This window comes from Ammospiza caudacuta, chromosome 10 (assembly GCF_027887145.1).
Source record: "Ammospiza caudacuta isolate bAmmCau1 chromosome 10, bAmmCau1.pri, whole genome shotgun sequence".
Taxonomy (NCBI): domain Eukaryota; kingdom Metazoa; phylum Chordata; class Aves; order Passeriformes; family Passerellidae; genus Ammospiza; species Ammospiza caudacuta.
This window is the reverse complement of record NC_080602.1, coordinates 3,701,238-3,725,342: the sequence shown is the minus strand read 5'-3', so window position 1 is coordinate 3,725,342 and position 24,105 is coordinate 3,701,238. Positions and strand designations below refer to the sequence as shown.

At 53.1% G+C, this 24,105-nt stretch overlaps 1 protein-coding gene and 1 pseudogene across 1 annotated transcript in view; one reads left to right on the top strand and one right to left on the bottom strand.

The window, feature by feature from the left end:
- Nucleotides 1–4,548, top strand: part of LOC131562117 (hydrocephalus-inducing protein homolog) — a 30,658-nt gene extending 26,110 nt beyond the window's left edge. Inside the window, exons 15-16 of the mRNA XM_058811689.1 lie at nucleotides 2,516–2,797; nucleotides 4,507–4,548. Of these exons, the coding sequence (XP_058667672.1) occupies nucleotides 2,516–2,797; nucleotides 4,507–4,548 (324 nt within the window). The remainder of the gene's footprint in view (nucleotides 1–2,515; nucleotides 2,798–4,506) is intronic.
- A 510-nt stretch (nucleotides 4,549–5,058) lies between these two features.
- LOC131562116 (serine/threonine-protein kinase pim-1-like) lies at nucleotides 5,059–19,092 on the bottom strand (annotated as a pseudogene).
- Nucleotides 19,093–24,105: the final 5,013 nt, after the last annotated feature.

The following is a 24,105-nucleotide window of genomic DNA, read 5'->3' as shown; positions in this document are numbered from 1 at the left end:
CGGTCCTGGAGGTCCCCTTCCACCCATGCCCTCACTTGGGATGTTCCCAACCTCTGTGGGTTGAGGAGAATTCACGGAAATGGCCTCAGGGTCAAGGAATGAAGTGCAGGGCCAGCCAGGACGAGGGAGCCCAAGGTTCTGGTGGGACTCTCAGCCATATTTTCTGTTTTGTCTGCAGAAGGGAGCTGAAGGAGCCAGCTCAAAAGGTCGAGGAGGAGGCAAAAGCCTTAGAGGAGGAAGAGAGGAGGAAGGAGGAAGAGAGGCAGAAGAAGGGAAAGAAGAGTGTCTCTGTTGGCAAGCAACCTCCAATACCAGCAAAGGGGAAAACCAAGACCCGAGAGAATAAGGAAACCAAAATTCCAAAAAAAGAAACCAAAATCCCAGAGAGGAAGGAAAGCAAAGCATCAGAAGGGAAGAAAATCAAAGCATCAGAGAAGAAGGACACCAAAGCATCAGAGAGGAAGGAAACCAAGATCCCAGAGAAGAAGGAAGACAAAGACCCAAAGAAGGCGGAACCCAAAGCTCCAAAGAAGGGAGAACCCAAAGCCGTCAAGAAGGGGGGAACTGAAATCCCATAGGACTAAGCTAAGATGGAGAAGAACTCTTTATTCTTTATTCATACAACTCATTTTACACAGTTTAACAGACCTTGTGTGCACCTTTAGTTCATTCAAAGGTTTCTTATCAGTTAGTCGATTATTGGTTAATAAAATAGATTTTACTTGTGCATCAAATCTCTCTATTGTATTGTTTACCTCTTCACTGATTCTCACGGGACAAATTACTTGTTATTGCAGGTGCATTTGTTTTTCACCCTCAGAATAGAATGGTCACAAAGTCTCATTCTCAAAATAGCTTCACATGGGAACTTGTAACTGCTTAGTTGCACACAGAAGAGATGATAGGCCAGCTATTGATGTGGCTGAACAAGGCTTCATTTCAAAAGGCTTTTCTGTCGCAGACATTTTTTCACAGAAATCCTTTCTTTCAGTTTTCTGTGTCTTCTGGAAGGCTGAGGCCTCAGAGGAGAACATAAACAATTATTATCAGCTTCTGGGGAATGCAACAGGGGCACCTATTTTGATTGGTGATTGGTTCATGTTCCCATGTTTATAATTAAGGGCCAATCACAAAGTGTAAGCCAGGGGACTGAGTCCTTGGCCACAGCTTTGTTGGGATTCTTTTCTATCTCTTCCTAGCTAGCCTAGCTGCTCTGCAAACCTCTCTCCTTATTCTTTCTAGTATAACTATAATGTATTATATCTTATATTAATAAATTCAGCTTTCTGATTCAAGAAACAAGATTCACCGTCTCTCTGTCACCAGCAGCGCCCACTCAGGCGCGGTAATATCTGGTGACCCGACGTGTCAGAGCAAAAATTAATTTAATAAGACCAGAGGAGCAAAATTGCTGCACTGGGTAAAATCCTGTATGTGTGGCATTTGATGGTTGGTTGCTTTGAAGTGACCAAAGAAAGTGGATTCAAGCCAGGAGCTGAAGAACTGAAGATCCTGATTTGGACAGAGTTCACAGCCAAGGCTGACCACAACAGAACCTTCTTCTGGAAAACCATCAGGAAAGATGATGGAAAAGGGCAGCAGACCTGTGGAGCTGGCCAGAGCAAGCTGGACTCTTTTAGAAGGTACTGTGGGCTTTTCTATCCCTGATGAACCAGCCCTTCATAGCTTGTGGCTGTTCGTTTGGCAGACACATGCCTTGCCAGAAGAGATTCAGTTCTCCGCTTCAGAGGAAAAGCTTATTGCCCTCTGGAAATATTGGTGCAGAGAAGATGGTTGCTTTTTGTCAGAAACAGATATCTATGGGTTCTTTCGATGGGCAAAGCTTTTTGGGTTTTTTACTGATGTCCTGTACGCTTTAGATGTTTTCGTCTGGGAGTGCATGGACTCAATTATCCAGTGCGTCTACAGTCAGGGACGCGTGTTGCCTTCTATCTACCCAGCATTTATAAAGCTTTTCCCAGTCCTGAAGCGCAGAGCAGCTTGTTTTCAATGGATCTCTAACTGTTATGGACAAGCTCCGTTTCCACCGCCCTTGGCAGAAGACCCCATGGGTGATGACTTTGGGCTTTTCGCCCCCCCCGCTTCGCGGCGCGGGGGGCTGAAACTTCGCGGCGCGAAGAAGTTTTTTTTACTCTTGCTCCGGAGCATGCTCAGATGGAGTGTTGTCCTCCCCCCCCTTCTCTCTCTCCGGGGGGATGGGAGTGGCCGCTCAAGCCAGCGCCGGCCTCTCAGACTCCGCCTCCTTCACACATCGGAGCGGCACCGGTCTCCGAGGCTTCCTCCACGCCCCTGCTAGAGCCGTCACTCCAGGAGGTCCCGCCCGCGGTTTCACCGGCCTCCCCGCCCCCGCCAGAGCCTGTGTCGGAGAAGGCAGAAGAGAACAGCACTTTCGGCGATTGACCTGTTGCTAAGCAACAGCGATGCCCCGCCGCTTCTCCCGGCTCCGCTGCTGCCTGTTTGCGCTCCGAAGGAGACTGCGACTGCGCCTCTGCAGCAGACCCCGGAGTCAGCGGCGGGGCACGGCGCCGGCCCCGTGTCGTGCCTGCCGCTGCTTTCAGGGCTGGGGGACGCGGCGGAGGTGGGTTCTCGCGCATCCCCGCCGCTTCAAGCCGAGACAGTCCCAGAGTCAGCGGCAGAAAACGGCGCTGAACCTGCGGGACTCTCGGAGCAGCCCGCGGCTGATCCCACGATCAGCGTGATTCCCTCCTCGGCCGGCTCCTCCGTGGCCAGAGTCACTGCCGCGTTCCAGGCCAGCCCCAGCGTCATCCACAGCCCCGTGGGCCCCCACCCTGGCCCAGCGCCCCCCATGGCCGGCCCGCCAGCCCCGGGCCCGCTCCAGGAAGCGGCCCCAGAGTCTGGTCTCTCCTTCAGTGGAGCGGGGGCTGCCCGCCAGCTGACTCTTGCGGCAGTCCAGCTGCCGGCTTTCAAGCTCGGCGGTTTGGGGGGTGGTGTTTCGGTTGCTGTCCCATAGAGGCTGCCATCTCTGCCGCCCATCTTGTGCCCTAGCGGCGAGGGGGAGGGGGCTCCCGAAAGTTCTGCCTCTGGTCCCCAGCCCGGTGGGGGTGGTGACATGTTGCTGTGGGAAACAAACATTCCCAGACCCGAGATGAAGATTCTCGGGGCAGCTTCTATTTCCCTGCTGCTGGCATGCCTCAGTGGTTTAGGGGAAAGGAAGCGTCTCACTACCCGTGCTGCCATTGTACTGGCAGCAGGGTTCAGGCCTGTGGATATGCAGAGCCTTCCTCATGGGTTTGGCCTGGGCCGTTGGGCTCAAAAAATTCCTGGGCTGGTCCCACTGCGTGGCCTCCTTATGTTTTTGGGGACTCTGGTTTCTCCTACCGGTCCTGGTCCCCCTTTGTGAGCCAGTTTTGGGGTTCCTGGTCCAGTATGGGCCAGGGCCCCCAGGGCCTTTCCTTGTCTGGCACTGCTCTGCTCTGCTGCTGCTCTTTTGTTTTTCAATTTAAAAAAAAATAAAAATTAAAATTAAATAAAAAAGATTGAAAACAGCGGGCAGCAGCTCTGAAGCATTGAAGGGCCAGAAAGGACATTCCACAAACTGTTTAAAAATTGTGTTATGAGTGTCAATGGTTTTTTGATAACTATTGATGGGATTCCTTTTGCAGCAAGTTGTTTTCAGGACCAAAAAGGACTCTCAGATATTCCAAGGGAAACAACTTTGGCTCTTGGACTGTTCCTGAAACTCAGCTGCATGGACTCAAATTCTCTTTGCATTGTATTTTGCATTTTTCTTATATTGTAGCATTGTTCTAGTGATTTGTTAGTTATTGTATATTCTACAGGTAAAGAAATTTCCTGTTCATTCCACATCAGCATTTTTTTTATTTTATACAATTTAGAAAGGTGAGATGTCGCAGACATTTTTTCACAGAAATCCTTTATTTCAGATTTCTGTGTCTTCTTGAAGGCTGAAGCCTCAGAGGAGAACATAAACAATTATTATCAGCTGCTGGTGAATGCAACAGGGGCACCTATTTTGATTGGTGATTGGTTCATGTTCCCATGTTTATAATTAAGGGCCAATCACAAAGTGTAAGCCAGAGGACTGAGTCCTTGGCCACAGCTTTGTTGGGATTCTTTTCTATCTCTTCCTATCTAGCCTAGCTGCTCTGCAAACCTCTCTCTATATTCTTATTAGTATAGTCATAATGTATTATATATAATATCTTAATAAATCAAGCCTTCTGATTCAAGAAACAAGATTCACCGTCTCTCTATCACCAGCAGCGCCCACTCAGGCACGGTAATACTTTTCTTCTATCATTATTCTACCTATGACATCCCCCGGTGTGTCCTTGGACCCACATTGTCACAACTGACCCACGGTTCCATGAGGTTCCCCTGTGTCACCATGGTCACTGTCAGAGGCTGGATGAGATCAATGTCCTGAGACACTGTGGGATGAGCTGTCAATCAGTCACACAGTGGGTACAGTGCTAACCCAGCCCTGATTGCCTGTGTGATCAGAAATCCCACCTGGGGGAGGCTCACAAGGGCCTGGGGGCTTAAAATATAGAGCACAAGGTGAGCCCCTGGTATGGACTCTGCCCTCTCCTGGGGTTTGTGTCTCACCCACACTGGAACCCTAGGAGCTGTTAGTCATATATGTGTCTTTCTATAGAGCTTCTGTCTTTCTGTCTCTCTCTCTTTCTTCTTGTTCTAATGCTCTTTATATGGAACATTTTTGGACACCCTAACAGCTTACGTGTTTTAATGTTTCCAGGATAAATGGGCTAAGTTAATGAAGTTACTGCTATGATTAGTGTTTTATGTGTAATTTGATGTTGCGTTAAATCCTATTCCAAAGTTCTTGATTTTTTGCACTTTGCCAGTAGAATTTTGTGTCATTTTGACCTCTTACAAATATCTGGCTGGTGTTTTTCCTGTGCACCAAATTTGAGTAAAGGTGGCAGATGAATTGGTGAGTTGGCACGCAAGCCCTGAATGGAGCTCCGGGTGCGTGGAGGATCGGGGCAGTGTGAGTCGCGCACAATCCCTGCAGTGGGGGGACACGGGTCCCTAGCGGGGTTTAGGGTGCCCCGAGTACAGCGGCAGCACTGAGTAGAGCCAAGAGGGCCCCAGTGCCCAGGGTGGAACGGCGGTGCTGGGGGTTCAGGGTGCCGCCCTTCAGGTAGAAACCGTAAACCCACTGAAGGCCCCTGAGGGGATTGGGGTCACAGGGCAGGGCAGGGCTGGGCTTACAGGGCAGGGCAAGGCTGGACCTGCCCCTTCCTCCCCCACACACAAAATGTTTAGAGCCAGCAATCTCCTCCAGTCTGTCAAAACAGGCAGTGTTGGAGGTGAAATCCCAATTGTGGCCATGGGCACCTGGCTGAGAAGGACAGTTCTTTTCCATGGGAAGGAAAGCACAGAGCCTCAAGGTTTGGAAGGCAAGTGAGAGCCTCAGCAGGCCACGGCCAGCTAGATTGTCAGTAATTGCAGAGTTTGGATTTAGGGAATTTTGGAGGTGGAAACCCAATCTCAGCCATGGGCACCTGGAGAAGCAGACAGTTCTTTCCTTAGGAAGGAGAGCATGGAGCCTTTCCCAATGTTTTGGGGACGGATGAGAGGTGACCCTTGTGAAACCACTGCCAGACAGACTTGTCCTGGCAATATTCCTATTGGAAGAATCCCTGGATATAAGGACCTCTGGAGGTGAAATCCCAATTCTGGCCATGGGTGCCTAGAGCAGGAGGACAGTTCTTTTCCATTGGGAAGGAAAGCACAGAGCCTCAGTGCTTCAGCAGCAGATGAGAAGTGACACTCAACATGCAAAGGTCAGTTGGACCAGTCAGGCAGTCTATGGGAGGCCAAAGCAGCCAGACTTGTTTTGTGTTCCCTTGGTTTTGTGGGGCTCCATATTGTCACAATGGTTCCTTGGATCCATGGGGCCCCGCAGTGTCATAATGGTGACTTGATTCCATGGGTTCCAGCAGTGTCACAATGGCCCCTTGATTACAAGAAGACCTGCAGTGTCACAAAGGCCTCTTGGTTTCACGAGGCCCCACAATATCACAATGGTCCTCCCAGGATCACAATGGTCTCACTGATTCCATGAGGCCTCACAGCGTCACAATGGTCTCTGCGTTTCCATGAGTCCCCTGAGTGTCACAATGGTCTCTGTGTTTCCATGGTGCCCCTCAGTGTCACCATGGCCCCTTGGTTCCATAACACCCCAAAGTGTCCGAATGGTCTCCATGGTTCCATGCAGACCCACGCTGTCACAATGGCCCCTTGTTTTGATGAGGCCTCTCAGTGTCACAATGATCCCTACATTCCATGGAGCCACACAGCGTCAGTACAGTCCCCATGGATCCATGAGGCCCAGCAACGTCACAGTGCTCTCCATGATTCCATGAGGCCCCACAGTGTCACAATGGTCCCTTGTTGTCACAGGGTCCCACAGTGTCACAATGGTCTCTTGGTCTCACAGGGCCCCACAGTGTCACAATGGTCCCTTGGTTCCATGGGCCTGTGCTGCTGCATTCCCCCCTCCCCTTCTCAGGCCGCCCTGCCAGCTGAGAAATGCTCCCTGGGCAACAAATGCTCGCCTTGGCCAACAGCCCCTGGGCTCAGCTCCTCTGCAGCTCATCACAAACACTGTCTGCTCCAGGCACTGCTGCTGCCCAACCAGCTCCTGGTTCCTATAGGAGCAGCCCTGGGACCTGTTTGTGTTCCCTGAGCGGCACAACATCCCTGTTCTCACCCTGCCAAAGAAAGCTGCTGATGCCAAGTGCGGCCAGGATGAACCATTGCTGGGACTGAAGCCCCTCTCTTGGGGCCCTGCAAACAGCGCTCCAAAAGGAGCCCTTGGAGCTCTCCTGGGCCAGCCACTCCCTCTGAGTGGGGCCTCTCCCAGCCGGGAACTCTCCCGTTTGCTGCACTCGGGGATCCTGAACAATGACAGAGCCTGGGCCGATCCCCCCACTCCTCCAGGCTCAACCCTTCACCCGCTGGGGAGATGCCAAAGGACCCACAGTGAGCATTTCCTGCCCTCAGGGGAATTGCTCACAGGTGCCTTGCACTGACTCTTTGTGTCTGTGTGCACACAGGAGTGCCTGTGCTGGGGAAATGTGGCAGAAATGCTGCACTCTGAGGGGCTTGAGTGCCTTGGATAGCTGAGTCAGTCAGGCCTGTAGGGAAGGTTAAATCACAAGGCCTAAGTGAAGTTAAATGCTGCTGAGAGGTTTTCTTTTGCTAAGCAGTTACCTTTAGTATAAGTTTTATGTTAAGTTCAATATTGTTAAGTGTTATTCCTCTGTTAAATTGTGAAGTCATAGGTTTAAGTTAGGTTACATGCTGTCATACTCTGCTCTTTTGCTAAACTGTGAGGTTGAAAGTATCAGTTAAGGTTAATGTATAAGTAAAGTCCTGTTAAGTTTGAGCTCTGTTAAGCTTTCAGGCCATGTTCCTTTTATCCTTGCCCTTGCTGTCCTTGTGTCACTCACACATGCACACACAGGGACAGTTCCAGGTTAATTTCTGGTTTTATTGCCTGGATTCTGTTTGGTTTTGTAGTTGCTTTGTTTCCTTGGTGTGCCTGAAGTGTCCAGTCAGGAGCAGAGTGACTCTTGCCAAGGAACTTTGTGCTGCTGTCCCTTAATATTAAATCTGGTTTTGGCTGATCCCTTGCCGGGGGTTTTTCAGCGCTCTCAAGGCCTCGTTTGTAACAGGGTGAAGGAGCCCTGGCCCAGGCTCTGGCCCTGGGGGACATGGGGACGCTGCCGGGGAGTCCCTGTCCCCCTGTCCCACCCCCAGGGCCCCGTCCCCGTGTCAGGCTCTGGGGTCGATCCCGTGGAACATCCTCTGGGGGAGGCTGCGGGGCCGGGGGACCCGGGGGGACAGGGGACCCCGCTGTGCACGAGCAGGGTTGGACTGCTCTGGGGGGAACTGTGAGGGGGGCCGGGGCAGAGTGACCTCACACTGCACCTGTGATGTCACATTGCCCCTGTGATGTCACACAGCTCCTGAGATGTCACACAGCCCCTGTGATGTCATGCTGCCCCCATGATGTCACACAGCCCCTGTGATGTCACACTGACCCTGTGATATCACACTGACCCTGTGATATCACAGAGCCAACTCTATGTCACCCTGTGATTTCATACAGCAGTGCTGTGACATCGCAGAAGACTGATGTCACAAAGTCACCCTGTGATGTCACAATCTGGTCTGTGATGTCACAGCCTCCTCTATGATGTTACACAGCCACCAGGTGAGGTCACAACCTACTCTCTGATGCCTCAGAGCCACCCTCTATGAGAGCAGACACTGCTCTATAGCCTCACACCCTGCTCTGTGATGTCACAGCAAGCTCTGTGATGTCAAAGCCAGCTTTGTGATGTCACACAACCCTCAAGAACCCTTAAGAACTCAGTTCTATTGAAACACTGAAGTTTCTTGTACTTTGAAGAGATCCCTGTCAGGGACACCACAGGGAAAGTGTCCCCAGGCCCCAGGCAGAGCAGAGAACTGGAGGCAGTGATGACAGGTGGGGACAAAGAGAAGCCAAGTCTTGGTGCCCTGGGGCACAGCAGGGTCTGTGCCACCAAGGGCTTGGAGGAGACACCTTGTCCTGAGGCACGGGGGCCTCCTGGCACAGCCCCAGCCAGGCTGGGCACTGTCAGCCCCTTGTCCTGCCCTCAGCATCCTCCCCTAGCCCACATCCCATGGCCTCAAGGATCTGCTGGAAGGAGTCCCTGCGGAGCCTTGCTCAGGAATGGTCCTGGGGGCTCCTTCATGCTTCCAGGGACTGCAGGTTTTTCAAAGGACTTTGGGTTTTGCTTTTGCCTTGGAGTCTCTGAGAGCTTTGTGCAATCATGGCCTCTAATTATGTGTTGCAATTAGTCCTTAGAGAGGCTTTGTCAGTAACACCACTCAGTGGGGCTCATAAATGCTTCAAGGTACTTCAGTTCTTTTAAGGTATTTGGTGTTTCCCTTGGGATAGACTCTGGGAGATATTTGTCCAATCATGGCCCCAATTATCTGCGTTAATTAGTCCCTGGAGAGCTTTGTACTGACACGAAATGGGGCTCATTAATGCTTTGAGACACTCAAGGTGTTGAAGGTACTTTAGATTTTCTTTTCCACACTGTCTGAGAGGTTTTTGTGCCATCCTGGCCACAAATTCTCTCCTCCAAGGAGTCCATGAGGAGCCTGTGTTGGAGAGGGACCTCAGAGGGAGCCATGAATGCCTGGAGACACTTGGGGTGTTTCCTCTGCCTTTGACTCCTGGCAAGGTTTGTGCAATCTCCTCCCAGGCCCTGAGGTTCAAGGGCTCACTCCAAATGCACAGTGAGGCTCATGAGGATCAAGCAAGTCCTGACAAACCCTGGCTCTGCCTTGATTTCCCTCTGCTCCAGTGTAGTTCATTAGGAGGTTTTCCTTTGACAGTTATGGAGAAATAGTTCAAAGAGCTTCCAGGAAATATGTAGTCCTATTTTAAAGGGTGTCTTTTTATTGCTGTTCTTATTACACAAGAGGTGATTGCAGCATTCAGTGACTGATATTGATCCAGGGACTCTCCTAAGGAGCCCTGGCCTGCTCAGAGAAGTGGTGCCTTGAGCTCTGAGCCAGTGTGGACAACCTTGCTTCATATTCCCCAAGCCCATGGTCTCTCTCCTCACTCACCTGGAACCTGCTTTGCTTGGAGAAGTGGCTGCACACAGCCAAAGAGGGATTTTCCTTCATTTGTTTTTGAAGCAATCTAAAACTCCTGAGTTTCCCCACTGAAAACAGACATCCTCCTCAACTGTGTGCCAAGCCCAAGCTGCCACCAGAAGCACTCCAGACCTGCCCTGGGCCAGCTGTGAGGGTGCATCATCATCCCAACATGCAGTGGTGCCATTGCAAGGGACTGTTGCCATGGACACTGCAAGGACCCCACTGCTGGGTTTGGGTGCCATGGCAACCCCCATCAGTTCAGGTTTCCTTGGAAACCAGCCCAAGGAGCCATTTCTGCAGCCAGGTTCCATGGCCACTTGCCTGCAGAGCTGTTGCTGCCCTTGGCTGCCATGGCAACCCTGGGACAAAGCAGTGCCAGGGCTGTTCCAGGTACAATTGCAGTGACACTCGTTGGTGCCACCAGGTGCCATGGCAACGGCCACGGGGACCCGTTCCTTGGTTTGGTGCAATGGCAACCAATGCCCGGACCCGTTGTGATGGTTGGTGGCCATGGAAAGCTGCCCTGGGCCCTTGCTCAGGGCTGGTGTCAGTGCCCAGAGCCAGAGGGGATCCCTTGCTGGGGGCTGTGCCATGGCCACCTGCCCTGTGCCGCGCTGGCCGCTCTGGCACCAGGAACCAGCAGCCACCGGCACTGCCAGGGCCAAAGGCCAGGTCAGCCAGACAGAAAGGGGCAGGGCTGGGCACTGTTTCCATGGCAACCGGCACTGGGGGGACACCTGGGTCACCTGGCCTGGCAGTTGCCATGGAAACCCCCGGCAGGGACTGAGGGCACAGCCCCTGGCACTGAGACACTGCTGGGCCGGGTGCTGAGCACAGCGCTGAGCACGCAGAGATGGTTTTGTTCTTGCTGAGCTGCAGCACAGCCAAGGCCTGTCCTGCCCCTCGTCCAGCCACGCTGGGGAGGGGCTGGGGCTGCGGGGGAGCTGGGCAGGGGACACAGCCAGGACAGGGGACCCCAACTGAGCCCGGGCATACCCCAGACCAGAGCACATCATGCTCAGGGTATGAAGGGGGGAACAGGGAGGAAGGGGGGAATTTTGGAGGGAGGGCTTTTGCCTTCCCAGGTAACACTTAGGCAAAAGGGGGCCCTGTTTCACCAGTGGGCAGGGTCACTACCAAAGACACAGACACCAAGTTAAGGAATTGTGTCATTTATATCATGCACAGCTGCAGAGATTTACAAAAGGATAAGCTCAGCAAAGCACATCATCATTAGCAAAGAATTACAAAAGAAGCTCAACAATCCATCATAACCCATCATTATATTTTGATGACCAATCCCTTGGTGAAACACCAGAGGTATTTGTGGCAGACAAAGATTCTGGCTGACTATCAAGGTACACCTTACAGACATCAGTAGTACTTTAGTGACACCGTTCTTCATTATTTTTTCTCAATCTCATTCGAGTTAGGAACAAGAATTCTGTTGTCCATGGAGCTGGCACCTTTTTAATTCCAGAATAATGCCCCCAGGCCCTTTGCTGTTCAGCTTTCCCATGCTGTCTGTGGCTAACAAGGCTTGGGGGGCCCTTTCCCCTCTGGCTGGAAGGGGCCGGGTCCCAGTCCCTGAGGGGCACCCAGGCTCCTGGATGGAATTGCTGTGCAAGTCCCTCAGTGTCACAGCAGCCTTCGCACGGAGCCCCGTGGATCAGAGCATTTTCCACAGGGGCCCTTAGAGCAAACAGGGAGATCTGGTCTGACAGGATGTGTTAAACAATATAAAAAATATATACATATTTTTTACACATATGTGTATACACATATATACCCACATATATATGTGAATATATTAATATATATATATATATGTCTTTATATACTATAAATATGTATATAGATATTTATTATATCAATATTTCACTTGTACAAATGCATATTAGCTCAAGATTAAAACCTTCTGTTGCTCCATGTGGGAGCATTCCAATAATCATTGTTCCTTCTGAAAGTGCTGTTTCCTATGTACTCTCAACAAATTCATCTTTGTCTGCCCAAACCCACAAGGTGTTTTCCTTTTCCATTTGCAATTTTTGGATGCACTTGAAGCCATCCAGGGGTGCAGCTTCTTTTACCCGACTGCCCCACTGCTCACAAGGGGCTCCGACCTCAGCCCACTCCAGAGCCAGGGAACTCCAGGGAAGGGCTTCCCAGATGGCAATTTCTGATGGGACTGATTCCTCACATTTACATTGAACAAATGACATTTTGTTGGCATCTGGCCAGACTGTGCCAGTTTTGTTTTACCAGTGGGCAGGGTCAGCACCAGAGATACAGACTCCAGCTGAAGGAATCAGTGTCATTTCCTGCAGCTCAGAGCAGCAAAGAATCACAAAAGGAGCAGCTCAGCAATGCACCCAACCATCCCCACCAAAGATTGCCTGCAGTGATTAACAAAGATCCAGCAGCATTTACCCTCAGCCTTTACCATCCCCCAGACCCACACAGCAGCTGGGGAAGCTGTCACAGCCAAGGGCTGCAGAGCCACTCCTGGGCACTGGGAATTCCTGCAGGTGCCTCCAGCCCCAGGTGAGGCTCCAACCCCGCTGGGAGAGGGCCCAGCTCTGACAGTGCTGAATGAACAAACTGACAGCACTGCTAGTGTGGCAACATCTGCTTTCATCCTCCTCTTGGGTCCCTCCCAAAGCCTGGCCAGGGCTCAAGGAGGAACCAAGGGAGCTGACTTTGACCATACAGCCCCAAACAAGGCCAGATGTCAGATTTCATGGCCTTGTCTGGCTTCTAAATACACAAAGGTCAATACATGTTTCACTAAGGAGTGGCTACATCTATCACAGTGTTAATGACCATGCATATTTCATCAGGGAGCAGATACAAAGATAACCTTTGCTTGGAAGGTTCATCCAGAGGCCACCTTTGGCTCAGGGCCTGCTGTCCAGGCCTCACTCAGGGCTGGTGTCCAGGCCTTGGCACTTCAGGGACGTGGTTTAGTGCTGGGCTTGGCACTGCTGGGTGACCGGCTGTACTGGGTGAGCTCAGAGGGCTTTTCCAACAGAAAGGATTCTGTGATTCCATGATTATATCCGCTGCATTCAGCTGGGGCTATTTTAGCAGCATTACTTTGCTCCAAAAGTTCCCTCTTGCCCAGCTCCTGTGGCCTGAGGCTTCAGCTCCTTCAGCTCCTGGTGCTGAGCTGCTCATGCTGAACGAGACGGCTCAGAGAGAAGAACACAGTCCATGCAATTCCTTCTGGGACACGGAGAGGGGAGGCTGTGCAAACAGGAGCTTGTTTGCTGTGGCCTCCTCCTCTGCCCTTCACACTTTTCAGCGCTTTGAACCAGCCAAGAGCTTTCTCCAAGAGTGCAATGGAGCAGCTGTTCCTGCTCCCAGGCCTGGCTCTCTCCAGTCTCTGCCCTTGCCTGGTTCTGTCCCTCTTGCTGTGCCCTCTGTTCCCCCAGGGCTCGCTGGCTGCTGCCCAGGACTGTGGCACTGGCACAGATCCAGTGCTCCAGAGCCTCCTTTCTGTGCCCTTGCAGCTGCCTGGGCACAGCAGCCTTTTCCATCTGGAAGCTCCCCATGGACAGGGAGTGCCCAGCTCCGTTCCTTGCACAGCCTCCAGGAGCCCAGGGCTGCCATCTCCAGTCCCTGCTGGCCCTGGGGGCTCCCAGGTGCCTCAGGCTGCTGTGACACCGCTGCACACGGGAGGGAAGAGGGGCAGGGGCTGTGCTCAAAGTCAGCTCCATGTGCTGCTGCTGCTGCTGCTGCTGTGGGGTCATTTGTGCAGCCCTGTCTGCCCAGAGTCAGGGATCAGATGCTGCCAGTCTCTTCCAGCCCTGGCTGCTCAGAGTTTGGGCCTTGGAGCCCCAGGTGGCCAAAGGCAGCTGCTGCTGGTGCCTCTGTGTGCCCGTGTTCAGCAGTGCTGCTCCATCAGTCTGTGCCCAGCAACGGGGAAAAGCCTCAGCCCTGCAGGGCCAGGAGCTGCTGGGCTCTGCCTGAGCAGCTCAGCCAGCAGGAAGGGAGCTGCTCCACATGGGAACCAAGAGCAAAGGACATTCCTTTTATAGGACATGTTTTCTATTGAAAGGAAAAAAAAAGGAAAAAGTAATCAAAAACTATATAAAATGTGAAAGATAAAAAAAAACCCCAAGTGTGCAGTGAAAAGTCATCTCTAACTTTGAATTAAGAGGCAACTGATCTTTTGAAAAGAAAAGTTATTTACTTTGTAAATGTGCTGATGGCATGGATCCATCTTACTGACCTCAGCAGTCTTTTTAAAAAGTTTTTGGGGATTGTTTCCAATATTGTTATTTTAAATTGTGGTCGAGGCAAGAGGAAGTTGCTTTGTGCCCTTCCAGCTCCAAGCAGGACTGGGAATGGAAACTCTTTCAAAGCCCAAATCCTTTACAAGACGACCTTCCTTCTCAGCCTGGGAATGAGCGGAACATTCCCATTGAAACTTTCAGGGATTTCTTAGAGTCACAAAGTCCCTCTGACAGCTTTTTGCTCTGGTGTGGAAGTGCAGAAGGGCAATTCTCCATCCACCAGCTCCAGACTGCACTGCCTCTGGAGCACGGCCCACTCGCCAGCTTTGGCCCACTCGTGGCACTGCTAGAGGAGGAAGAAAGTGCAATTGCACAATTCCAGCCAATCAAGAAGGAAGAATGGGACAGACAAAACACCCTGTGCAGATCCAGGCGTTCAGCTGCTACTATGGAGAGTTTGGGTCCTTGCCAGTTGGATGTGTGTCCCCAGCTGCAATCTCTGGGCCTGCAGCAGAGTCTCACTCACCTGCCAAAGCAGAAAGCTCAGGCGCTGTGCTCACAACGGGCTCGTCTGATGCAGAGCTGTCAGAGCAATGTGAGGGCAGAGCCAGCCCAGCTGGGCCCAGGGCTGAGCCCAGCTGAGCCCTGGCAGAGCCCAGAGCAGCCTCAGCAGCCGCAGAGCCCGGCTGCAAGGAGAGAAAGCAGAAACCGCCCGTCAGCTGAGGGCTCCTGTGCCCTTGTGCCAAGGCCTGCGGTGCCCAGGCCATGCTGGCAGTGCCCAGAGCTGCCCATCCCTGCTGCCTTTGGCAGCAGAGCAGGAGGGCAGCACATGTGCCCAGCCTGCAGCCAGCCACGGCACATCCAGCCCTCAGCAGCTGCCCAGAGCCAAAAAGCAGCTGGGCAGCTGACTGAAGAATTCATTGTATCTGCCCCAGCAAAGGGGGAACCTTTGGTGCCCAGCTGTGCCATGCCCAGATCCGGGAGCAACCCCCTGCCTATAGACTCACCTGCAAATTGGACCTGGAGCCTGGCTTTGAAGAAGGTGCCAGAATCCAAGTCCATCATCTTCAGCTGGCCAGGCCAAGGAAGAGATTGTCATCTTTGAGGTTGTCCTTGGTGTCTCCAGCACCAGCCCCATTTGGAACAGCTTCTCCAGGGGCTCCTTCTCCTTCCCTGGGGTCAGACCAGGCTGTCAGGGCTCTGCCCAGGGCCCCAGCCATCCATGAACCATACAAACAAAACCAGGGGGATGGTGGCCACCAGTGCTTGTCACACCGGGTCTCCAGCTCAGCTCCAGCCCAAGAGCTGCATGTTCCCTTCTGCTGACCCCTGCTCAGAGCTACAGGCAGGACAAAACCAGCCTGGTTTGCTTTGCCACTGATTGCCAAGAGATGTGTGGAGCTGGTACCTGCCAGGCCCCTGGATCCAACTGTGCACGTGGATCTCTTCAGTCTTCTAGGGCAGAGGAACACCCTTCACCCAAGGATGACAGAAAAGATCTTCTAAGGATGGCCTGTCCGAGGGTTGCATGGACAAACACCTCTTAATGACATCTTGGCACGCTGGGGAGAGAAACCAGAAATCACCAGTCAGTTGGAGAAGTTGCCCTCCTGTTCCCATGCCCAGGTCATGCTGGGTGTGCCCAGAGCTGGGCCTAAACTTCCCCGTGGATGCTCTGTTTGGAGGACAGCAGGAGAGCAGGACATGTGCAACCTCCTCAGCAGCTGCCAGAGTGGTTTGCCCATGAGCCCGCTGCTGTCTCCCAGCACTGGTATTCCCCCCGTGCCCAGAGATGAGGATCCACCTTGAGAGAGCCATCATGGGAACAAGATTCGCCCCCGGATGATCTCATGGCCCCTCCTGAATGGGTGCTTCCCCATGACCAGGTGGCACAGCAGGAGGCCCAGGGACCAGATCGTGGCTGCCTCGCCATGGTAGCGTTGGTGCTGGATCCACTCTGGTGGGCTGTAGGACAGGGTTCCTGTGGAACACAGACACAGCTCAGCAGGGGGCTGCTGCTGCTCCCAGAGCCCGGCCCCAGCATCCCTGGGCCTGTGGGGGCCGCCCCAGAGGCACACGGGGTGAGCGCTGCCCTCTCACCAGCACTTGGGACTTGTGCACAAACTTGGGGATGGAAAAGAAGCCACTGGTCTTGGAAGAGGGCAGAAGAAACACAAGGAAGGCCCAACCATGACACACAAAGGAAAAACCCACCCAGTAGTGGAGAAAACCCACTCTCCCTCCCACCCAGAACAACTCGGCCTTAGCATCAATCCCATCCCAGTGCTGCACCCAGGCTGGGCCACGAGATGCCCAGGAGCACACCCTGCGAGGGCTCACCTGCAAACTGCGTGTAGGCTGTGTCTTGGAGGAAGGCGCCACAGCCAAAGTCGATCAGTTTCAGCTGCCCGCTGGCCAGGTCGAGCAGGACATTCTCGGGCTTGATGTCCCGGTGCAGGACCCCGCAGGTGGTGCAGTGCCGCACGGCCTCCAGCACCTGGCGGAACAGCCCCCGCGCCTCCTCCTCCGGCAGAAACCCCCGCTCCGCCAGGAAACCCGAGAGCTCCTGGCACCGCTCCGGACGCTCCAGCACCAGCAGGAAGCTGTCGGGGAGCTCAAGCCACTCCAGGAGCTGAATGACACCGCCACAGCGACCGGACACCTTGGCCAGCAGCACGATCTCCAGGGGTGCGCTGGTGCCGTCGGGCTGCGGGAGGAGCACGACGCCGTCAGTGGGGCCGAGGCCGTGCCGGGGCTCTGGGAGCCCTCAGCCAGCCCGGGATGCTCTGCATGCCCCGCTCAACCCACGCCCGCTCTCCCCGCAGGGCTCACGGCGGCTCCCACCGCGCCGGGCCCCGGCTCCTCCTCGCCCGGCACGGCCCGGCTGCTGCCGCTGGCTCCGCTCACTCACCAGCTCGCCCCAGTGCCGGATGCGATCCCTCGGCACGCGTTTGATGGCCACCTGCGAGCGAGGGAGAGCAGCGGGCTGAGCTCGCCGCCCGTCATGCCCAGACGCATCCTCCTCCTCCTCCTCCCTCCCCTCTGCCTGCGTCCGCCGCCGGCCCAGCCGCTCACCGGGGCGCCGTCCGAGAGCCGCGTGGCCGCAAAGACGCTGCCGAAGCCGCCGCGCCCCAGCAGCGATCCCAGCCGGTACCGCTCCTGCAGGGCCTCCTGCGCCGTCCCTGCGGGCGGGACGCGGCTTTCAGAGCTCGGCCCGGGTCCAGCAACGGCCCCCGAGCGCCCCTCACCCGCCCCGGGCCCGGCATCCCCACCCGCCCCAGGCCCTGGTGGCTTGGGGCCGGCGGCCGCGCTGCCGAGCGGCGGAGCTCGGGCCGGGGAAGCCGCAGCGGAAGCGGCGGGAGCGGCCGCGCCGCGTGTGTGCTCCGCGGGCCCCGGGAGAAGCCGGGGCCGGGACCGGGGTCGGGACCGGACCCTGCGTTGGGTCCGGGGCCGGGCTCGGGCCAGGCGGAGCCGAAGGGCGGCGATGCCGCCCCCGCACCAGGCACTGATGCCCGCCCAGCAGCGCCACCGCCAGTACACCCAGAGCCGGGCGGAGGCGAGACCGCGGCGGGACGGCCGGGGCCGGGCACGGGGCAGCCCCGCCCGGGGCCGGGGGCGGGCCGGGGGCATGGCCCTGCCCTGCAGGGGAGAGGGAGGCGGGGAGAGGAGAGGGACGCTGGGAAACGGACACTGAGAGAAGGGTGCCCGACAGCGGGAAAGGGAGAGAAAGAGAAATAAAGAGACAAAGAGAAAGTAAAGGAGAAAGACTGTTCAGAAGTATCTGTTTTGGTGCTCTCGCCGCTGCTGCTGCCGCTGCTGCTGCCGCCGCTGCCGCCGCTGCCGCCGCTGCAACTGAAGCACCGGGGCCGTTCGTCCCCGTGTCCGTTCCCCGCTCGCCCCACGAGCCCCACGTTCGAGCCCCGCGCGCCCCGGGGACAGCCCCTCCGTCTGCCCAAACACGGGAACTTTGCAGCCTTGAGCCCAAATGCAGAGCCCTGACTCCTGCACGCTGGCACAGTGATCCCCTCGCTCGCTGCTGGGCATTGTCCTTGCTGAGGATCAAACACTGTCGGGACACTTCCCTTGGGGTAGGATTCCTACCTGAGCCCAGCACTGCACTTACATATCTAGTGTTGCTTTCCAGTAAAAACAGGGGAAGGAAAACTCTGTGTGGCTCATGGTATTTTAGAGTGTCTAAAAATCACTAAGTCACCAATCTTAGAGGTGAGGTGCATCTGGAATTACTGGGATGGAGAAGCAGTGCAACATGGAAAAGGGGAGCATAGAAATAAATAGAGGAAAACACCTTGGATTGTTTCTTTCATTTTCATTTCACTTCTGGAAAGCTGTTTCTGTTTTCCAGGAATCTTCTCCTGTCTGCTCTTCCCAAGAATCTCTCATGGAGAACAAGGTCAAGCTTCTGTCACAAGATTTGCCACCAGGAAATGATGCCACTGGTGAAATTTTCATTGTGACTGTTTGTGCTGGTTTGGGGCAAATTTTGGGAGGAAAGCTCCAAAATGGGTCTGTCTAGAAAGCAAGTTCGAGCAGCCCCTACTCCTAATAGTTCAGGAAAAGACTTCCCTTGAGAAAAGTGAAAAAACCCAAGTTTATTTCACAAGTGAAGTATTCACAAGCATGAAAAATGAATAATATTAAATCAAACTTCTCACAGTAGTGAAGAGATGGCAAATTCAGGAAGTCCTTTTTGTGGGTTGTAGTTGGCTGCCTTGGTCTCTTCTAAGTCCCTCTGGTGCTGGAATGCAGCATCCCAGAGCTCGGGGGGCCACAGGTGTGAGCTGCTGCTGCCGGTGTTTGTCTGGGTTTTCAGTCCCAGAGCAGGTGTAAACAGTTCCAAGAAAAAGGAAAGTCACAGTTCCTCCACAGAAAGAGGAACTTCTCTTCCTAAGCTAGCTAAAACCAAATTGCTAGCTAGACCTGGGCTGTGAAGGTATCAGGAAATTTCCAAATCTGGGCACTGGCGGTCCCAGCAAACACCAGAGCTGGATGGTGCTGGAGCCAGAACCTGCAGAGTTACAAATTTTGGCCTTCTGTGCCAGCTAATCCATGGACTTGGGCTGTGCCAGCACCAGGAAGTTTTCAGATCTGGGCGCTGGCGCTGCCAGCCAACACCAGATGTGGGTGGCGTCATTGCCAGCGACAGAAATCTGCCAGATTTGGGCTCTGCTGGCCCTGAGAAATTTCCAAATCTGCGTTCTGGTTACATGACACACAAGATGTGGGGGCGGTGCCAGAGCCAGTAAGAGGAAGCTGCCACAGGTTTTGGATTTCTGTGCCAGCAAATTGCTGCACTTGGGCTGTGCCAGAATTGGGAAATTTCCAGATCTGGGCACTGGCAGTGCCAGCAAACAGCCCATTTCAGGCTCCAGGCTCCAGGAAGGACTGGATCTGGATGCCTTCCTCTTTTCTTTCCTTCCTTCTTTCCTGGGATCCTGCGGCCAGCAAACTCCAGATTGGGCAGTGCTGGCAAGGGGAAATTGACAGGTTTTAGCTTTCTTTGCCAGCGAATTCTGGACATGGGTAGTGCCAGCACTGGGAAATTGCCAGATGTGGGCACTGGCAGTGCCAGCACACACCAGATCTGGGTGGGGAATGTGCCAGCACCAGGAAATTGTGAAATGTGAACTTTCAGTGCCAGCATATTGCTGGAATTATGCTGTGCAGGAACCTGAAAAATTCTGGATCTGGGCACTTGTGGTGTCAGCAAACACAAGATTGAGTTGCTGTAGGTACCAGGTATTTGCTTGGTTTTGGCTTTCTTTGCCAGAAAATTACAAGACTTGGGCTGTGTTGGCACTGGGAAATTCCCGCATCTGGGCACTGGTGGTGCCAGCAAACACCGGATCTTGGCATTGCCAATGACGGTAGCAGGGAATTGCCAGATTGTGGCTTTCTTTACCAGAAAATTGCTGGACTTGGCTCTGCCAGAACAGGGAAATATCCAGATCTGAGCACTGGCAGTGGCAGCAAACACCAGGTCTGGGTGCCTGTATTGGCATCAGGAGATTGCCGGATTTTGGCTTTCTGTGCCAGCAAATTGCTGGACTTGGGCTGTGCCAGGACAGGGAAATTTCCAGATCTGGGCACTTGCACAGCAAACACCAGACCTGGGTGGTGCTGGTGGCAGCACTGGGAAGCTGCTGGGTTCTGGCTTTCTTTGCCAGAAAATTGCTGCATTTAGGTTTTGCTGGCACTGAGAAATTCCCAGATGCTAATTTTCTGTGCCAGCAAACTGCTGGAATTAGGCTGTGCAAGCATCTGAAACATTCCCGATCTGGGTACTGGTGGTGTCAGCAAACCCGAGATCGGGTTGCTGTAGGTACCAGGTCTTTGCTTGGTTTTGACTTTCTTTGCCAGCAAATTGCTGGACTTGGGCTCTGTCAGAATAGAGAAATATCAAAATCTGGGAACTGGCAGTGCCAGCAAACACCACATTTCAGGAAGGATTGGATCTGGATCCGTTCCCTCCCTGCCTCCCTCCCTCAACAAGGCGCCAGAAGGGCTGGAGAGCAGCCAGGCAGAAAGGGACCTGGGGGCACTGATGGACAGCAGGCTGCACAGGAGCCAGCAGTGTGCCCAGGTGGCCAAGGAGGCCAATGGCTCCTGGCCTGGATCAGGAATGGTGTGGCCAGCAGGAGCAGGGCTGGGATTCTTCCCCTGTGCTCAGCACTGCTTGGGCAGCGCCTCGAGTGCTGTTTGCATTTCTGGACCCCCCAATTTTGGAAGGACATGGAGGGGCTGGAGCGTGTCCAGAGAAGGGCAACAAGGCGGGGGGGTGGGGGGGGGATCTGGAGCACAAGAGCTGTGAGGAGCGGCTGAGGGAGCTGCTGGGGTTGTTTATCCTGGAGGAGAGGAGGCCCAGAGGAGACAAGGCAGTGTCAGGGCACAGGTTGGACTTGATGATCTCCATGGCCTGTTCCACCCTTGCTGATTCTGAGATTCTCTGAAACCACCCTTGGAGCAGTTGCAGGAGGAGCCCTGGGCCTCCTGTTCAGAAGCTCCAGCAGCCCAGGTCCCTCAGCTTCTCCTGCCAGCCCCAAAGCCCGTCCTGTCAGTCCTGCAGAGCCTCTGCAGCTCCTCCTCACTGCCCAGAACAGGGAGCCCCAGAGCCAGACACAGCAGCCCAGATGTGCCCCCCTGGCCTGGGGTGCCTCTGGCAAGGGAACAGCACCAGGCACTGCAGGAGCCTGCAGACAATTGATCTGAAGGCCAAAGCTCCTTAGCTCCTTCTGAAAGAGCAGGAACAGTTCCTCATTCCAGAGTGGTGGAATGCTGGGCACCGCAGCTCCGGGTGAGGACTGGACACAAGTTTGCTCCCACTGAGTGCTGGGATGGGTTCTGCAGGAGCTCTGGGCTCCTGTGCTTGCCAGGCACAATGAGGAGAGAAGGAGCCAAGTCCACTGATGTGGGAAATGGGTTTGTAGAAAGTTTTTAGAGCCTAATAGAAGGCCCACAAAATATGAATCTGTATATAAATCTTGAGACAAGGAATGCTAACTTAAAATTTTCCATGGAATAGGACAGATATTGTTGATAGAGTAATGGAGCTAGAAAAATATTTCTAAAGATGGCCTTGCAAATAAGACTTTGGAAAAACAGAGCTATGAAAGATGCATTGTAGTGGGACCCACAAGGGGTATTTTTAAATAATTGGCTTTAACGCATCTACAACATGGCATGGCAAAAGGCTGAAAGACCAAGAAACACTTATAATGTAAAATATTTAGGAAGTAGTTGGCTTCTGATTGTGATGGCGTGAATTATAACATCTGTATTGTCTCACCCTTCTCATGACACTGAAAATGGAATAAAAGTTTTTAAAACACCTCTCAGTTGCCCCATCTCTAGGTCAAGAAAAGAGTATTATCCAACACACTGACACACCTTTTCCTCAAGCATAGCCCAGCCTGGACCAAACACACTGAAAGGTTTCCCCTGTGGCCCATGTCTCGAAACATCAGGTCTGCTGTTTGACAACTCAGGTTGGTTTGGTGCCAGGGAGTTCCCTCAGAAATACTGGGTTTGTCTTCCTCTGTGCCTTCCCCTCAGCAGCCTTGGGGATGCTCCTGTGTGAAGCCATCTGTCTCACACAGTTTCAGACAACTTCAAACAGGATATTGTGCAAGAAGTCGTCTCCTCTAAAGTGTTCCTGCAATCCCTTTCCAGCAATGGGAAATTATTACTGATAGATGAAAGTGGAAAACCCCCAACAGTTTATTATCAAACAGAATCCCCCATGACACGCGTTCCAAGAAGGCGCCGGGGTCTCTCTCGGAAGAACAGGAGCTGTCACGGAGCAGTTCCAGCAGCTGATGGAAGCTCGGGGACTCATCCGGTGTCGGCTTTCTCCCACGGCAGAGCTCCATGGAGCGGGCAGGGCAGTGAAGCAGCTGGGCTGGAGCCCCTCGCTGCCTTGTCTCCCCGGCGTGGCTCAGCCCACAGACTCTCGGGCTGGGAGCGGGGCCGCTCCGCTCCTGCCGGCACCGTGTCCCTGGGCTTGGACAAACAGTTTCCTGCCAGGAGAGCCCTGCACACTGCTCCACAGATCTTTCATAAAGGCCCAAACCAACTCCAAACACTCTGTCTGCAGCAGCTTTGCACAAAGGGCTGCAGCAATCCGGGACAGCTGCAAGTGAGTGTCGGAAGGCTCTTGTCTTGTTCCTGACAGCAGAATTCTTGATGATCTGATGCAGTTTTATTCAGATGTAACATGAGAGCGGAGGTTTTTTGTTAAAATATTTCATGATGAGTAACAAGCCTTGGGTGCATGAGGTACAGGACTGACATGCCAAAGCATGAGCGTATCCTCCAAAGGGGCCAGTTTAATTGCCCATTTTATTACTCTTGTATTTACTCCACACTAATAAGGAAAACCAAGCTCTGCTTGGAGGCAAAACAGGCATGGGATACACTACAGTCCCTCGCAGGCTCAGCAGGGCTGGCAGTGACACAGCAGGCCGTCTGCTTCATTGTGAACCACTACAGAGCTACATCCCAATGTGGTTTAGGTAGCGTGGTATAATTAAGAGCTCCCTTTCTGCATGAGACACAAAAAGGAGATCCCAAATGATCTTCTGCAAACAAGGTGCAAACAACACAGCTGCACTGCTGTCCCGGGTAAATATACATACAGGTGAACTTTGCCAAAGCAGTGCATCATTTCCCAGTGAAATACATGACCTTTTCTTAGCTATGGAATTGTGATTGAAGACACCTGTGAGCCAGATCAGTGGGAGATTGCAAAGGAGCAAAGCTTTGGGATTTGGGCACACTTCTCTTGGTTTCTTTGCTCAGGCCTTTGGTGAGCACAGAACACACCTAGGTAGAAAACCTTTGACTAGACAGGATCTTTTGGATCCATTGTCCCCCAAACGTGTCAATGTGTGGCCCCGTTGTAATGCCAAGTAACAAAGAGCAGCACAGATGACACAAAGAAAACATGGCCAAAGAGGAATAGGAGAGGCCCAATGAGGAAAGGATGTGGTGAGACACTGGCACATTGAGTGAGCTGCACTCCCATAATCTCTAGGCTAGCAGGTCCTGGTCTCACTTTCTCCTTTTGGTTTTTTCAATTGTGTTTATTTATTTACTATTTTTCATCATCAAAATAAAATAGCTAGAATTAAAAAAAAAAACCTCATAAAAACTTAAAGACAGAATCAAAAGACTGAAGCCCCAAAGCAGATAGCCTCCAAGAAATAATGAGTTAAAACATAGAATGTGAGGCATTTGAAGAAGGCATAGTATTAGGAAACACATAGAGCAATTAATCAGCTAAAGCATGGAACACAAGGACAGGAAGGAGATAGGAATAGGGGGAACTGATGGGCTAAGCATGTTCAGAGCCAACAATGTCAAACTGACCCTAAGAACTCTGCCAAGCTATAGAGACCAAGCCAAGTACACCGGGAATTAACCAAATTAGGGAAGAGGTTCAAAAGTTTAAAGAGGAAGAGTCATCGGAAAGACCCCATCTATGATGAAGGCAACAGGAACGACCACCTGAAAATTCCCCAAAAGAGATGTCTCCACCTACACTCCGCCTACACCACGCCCCATATGAATATGCATGATTATGTATCTGATCTGATGTAATCCTATACCCAAAATTGTATATAAGGCTTGCTTTTGCTATGTGAACTCA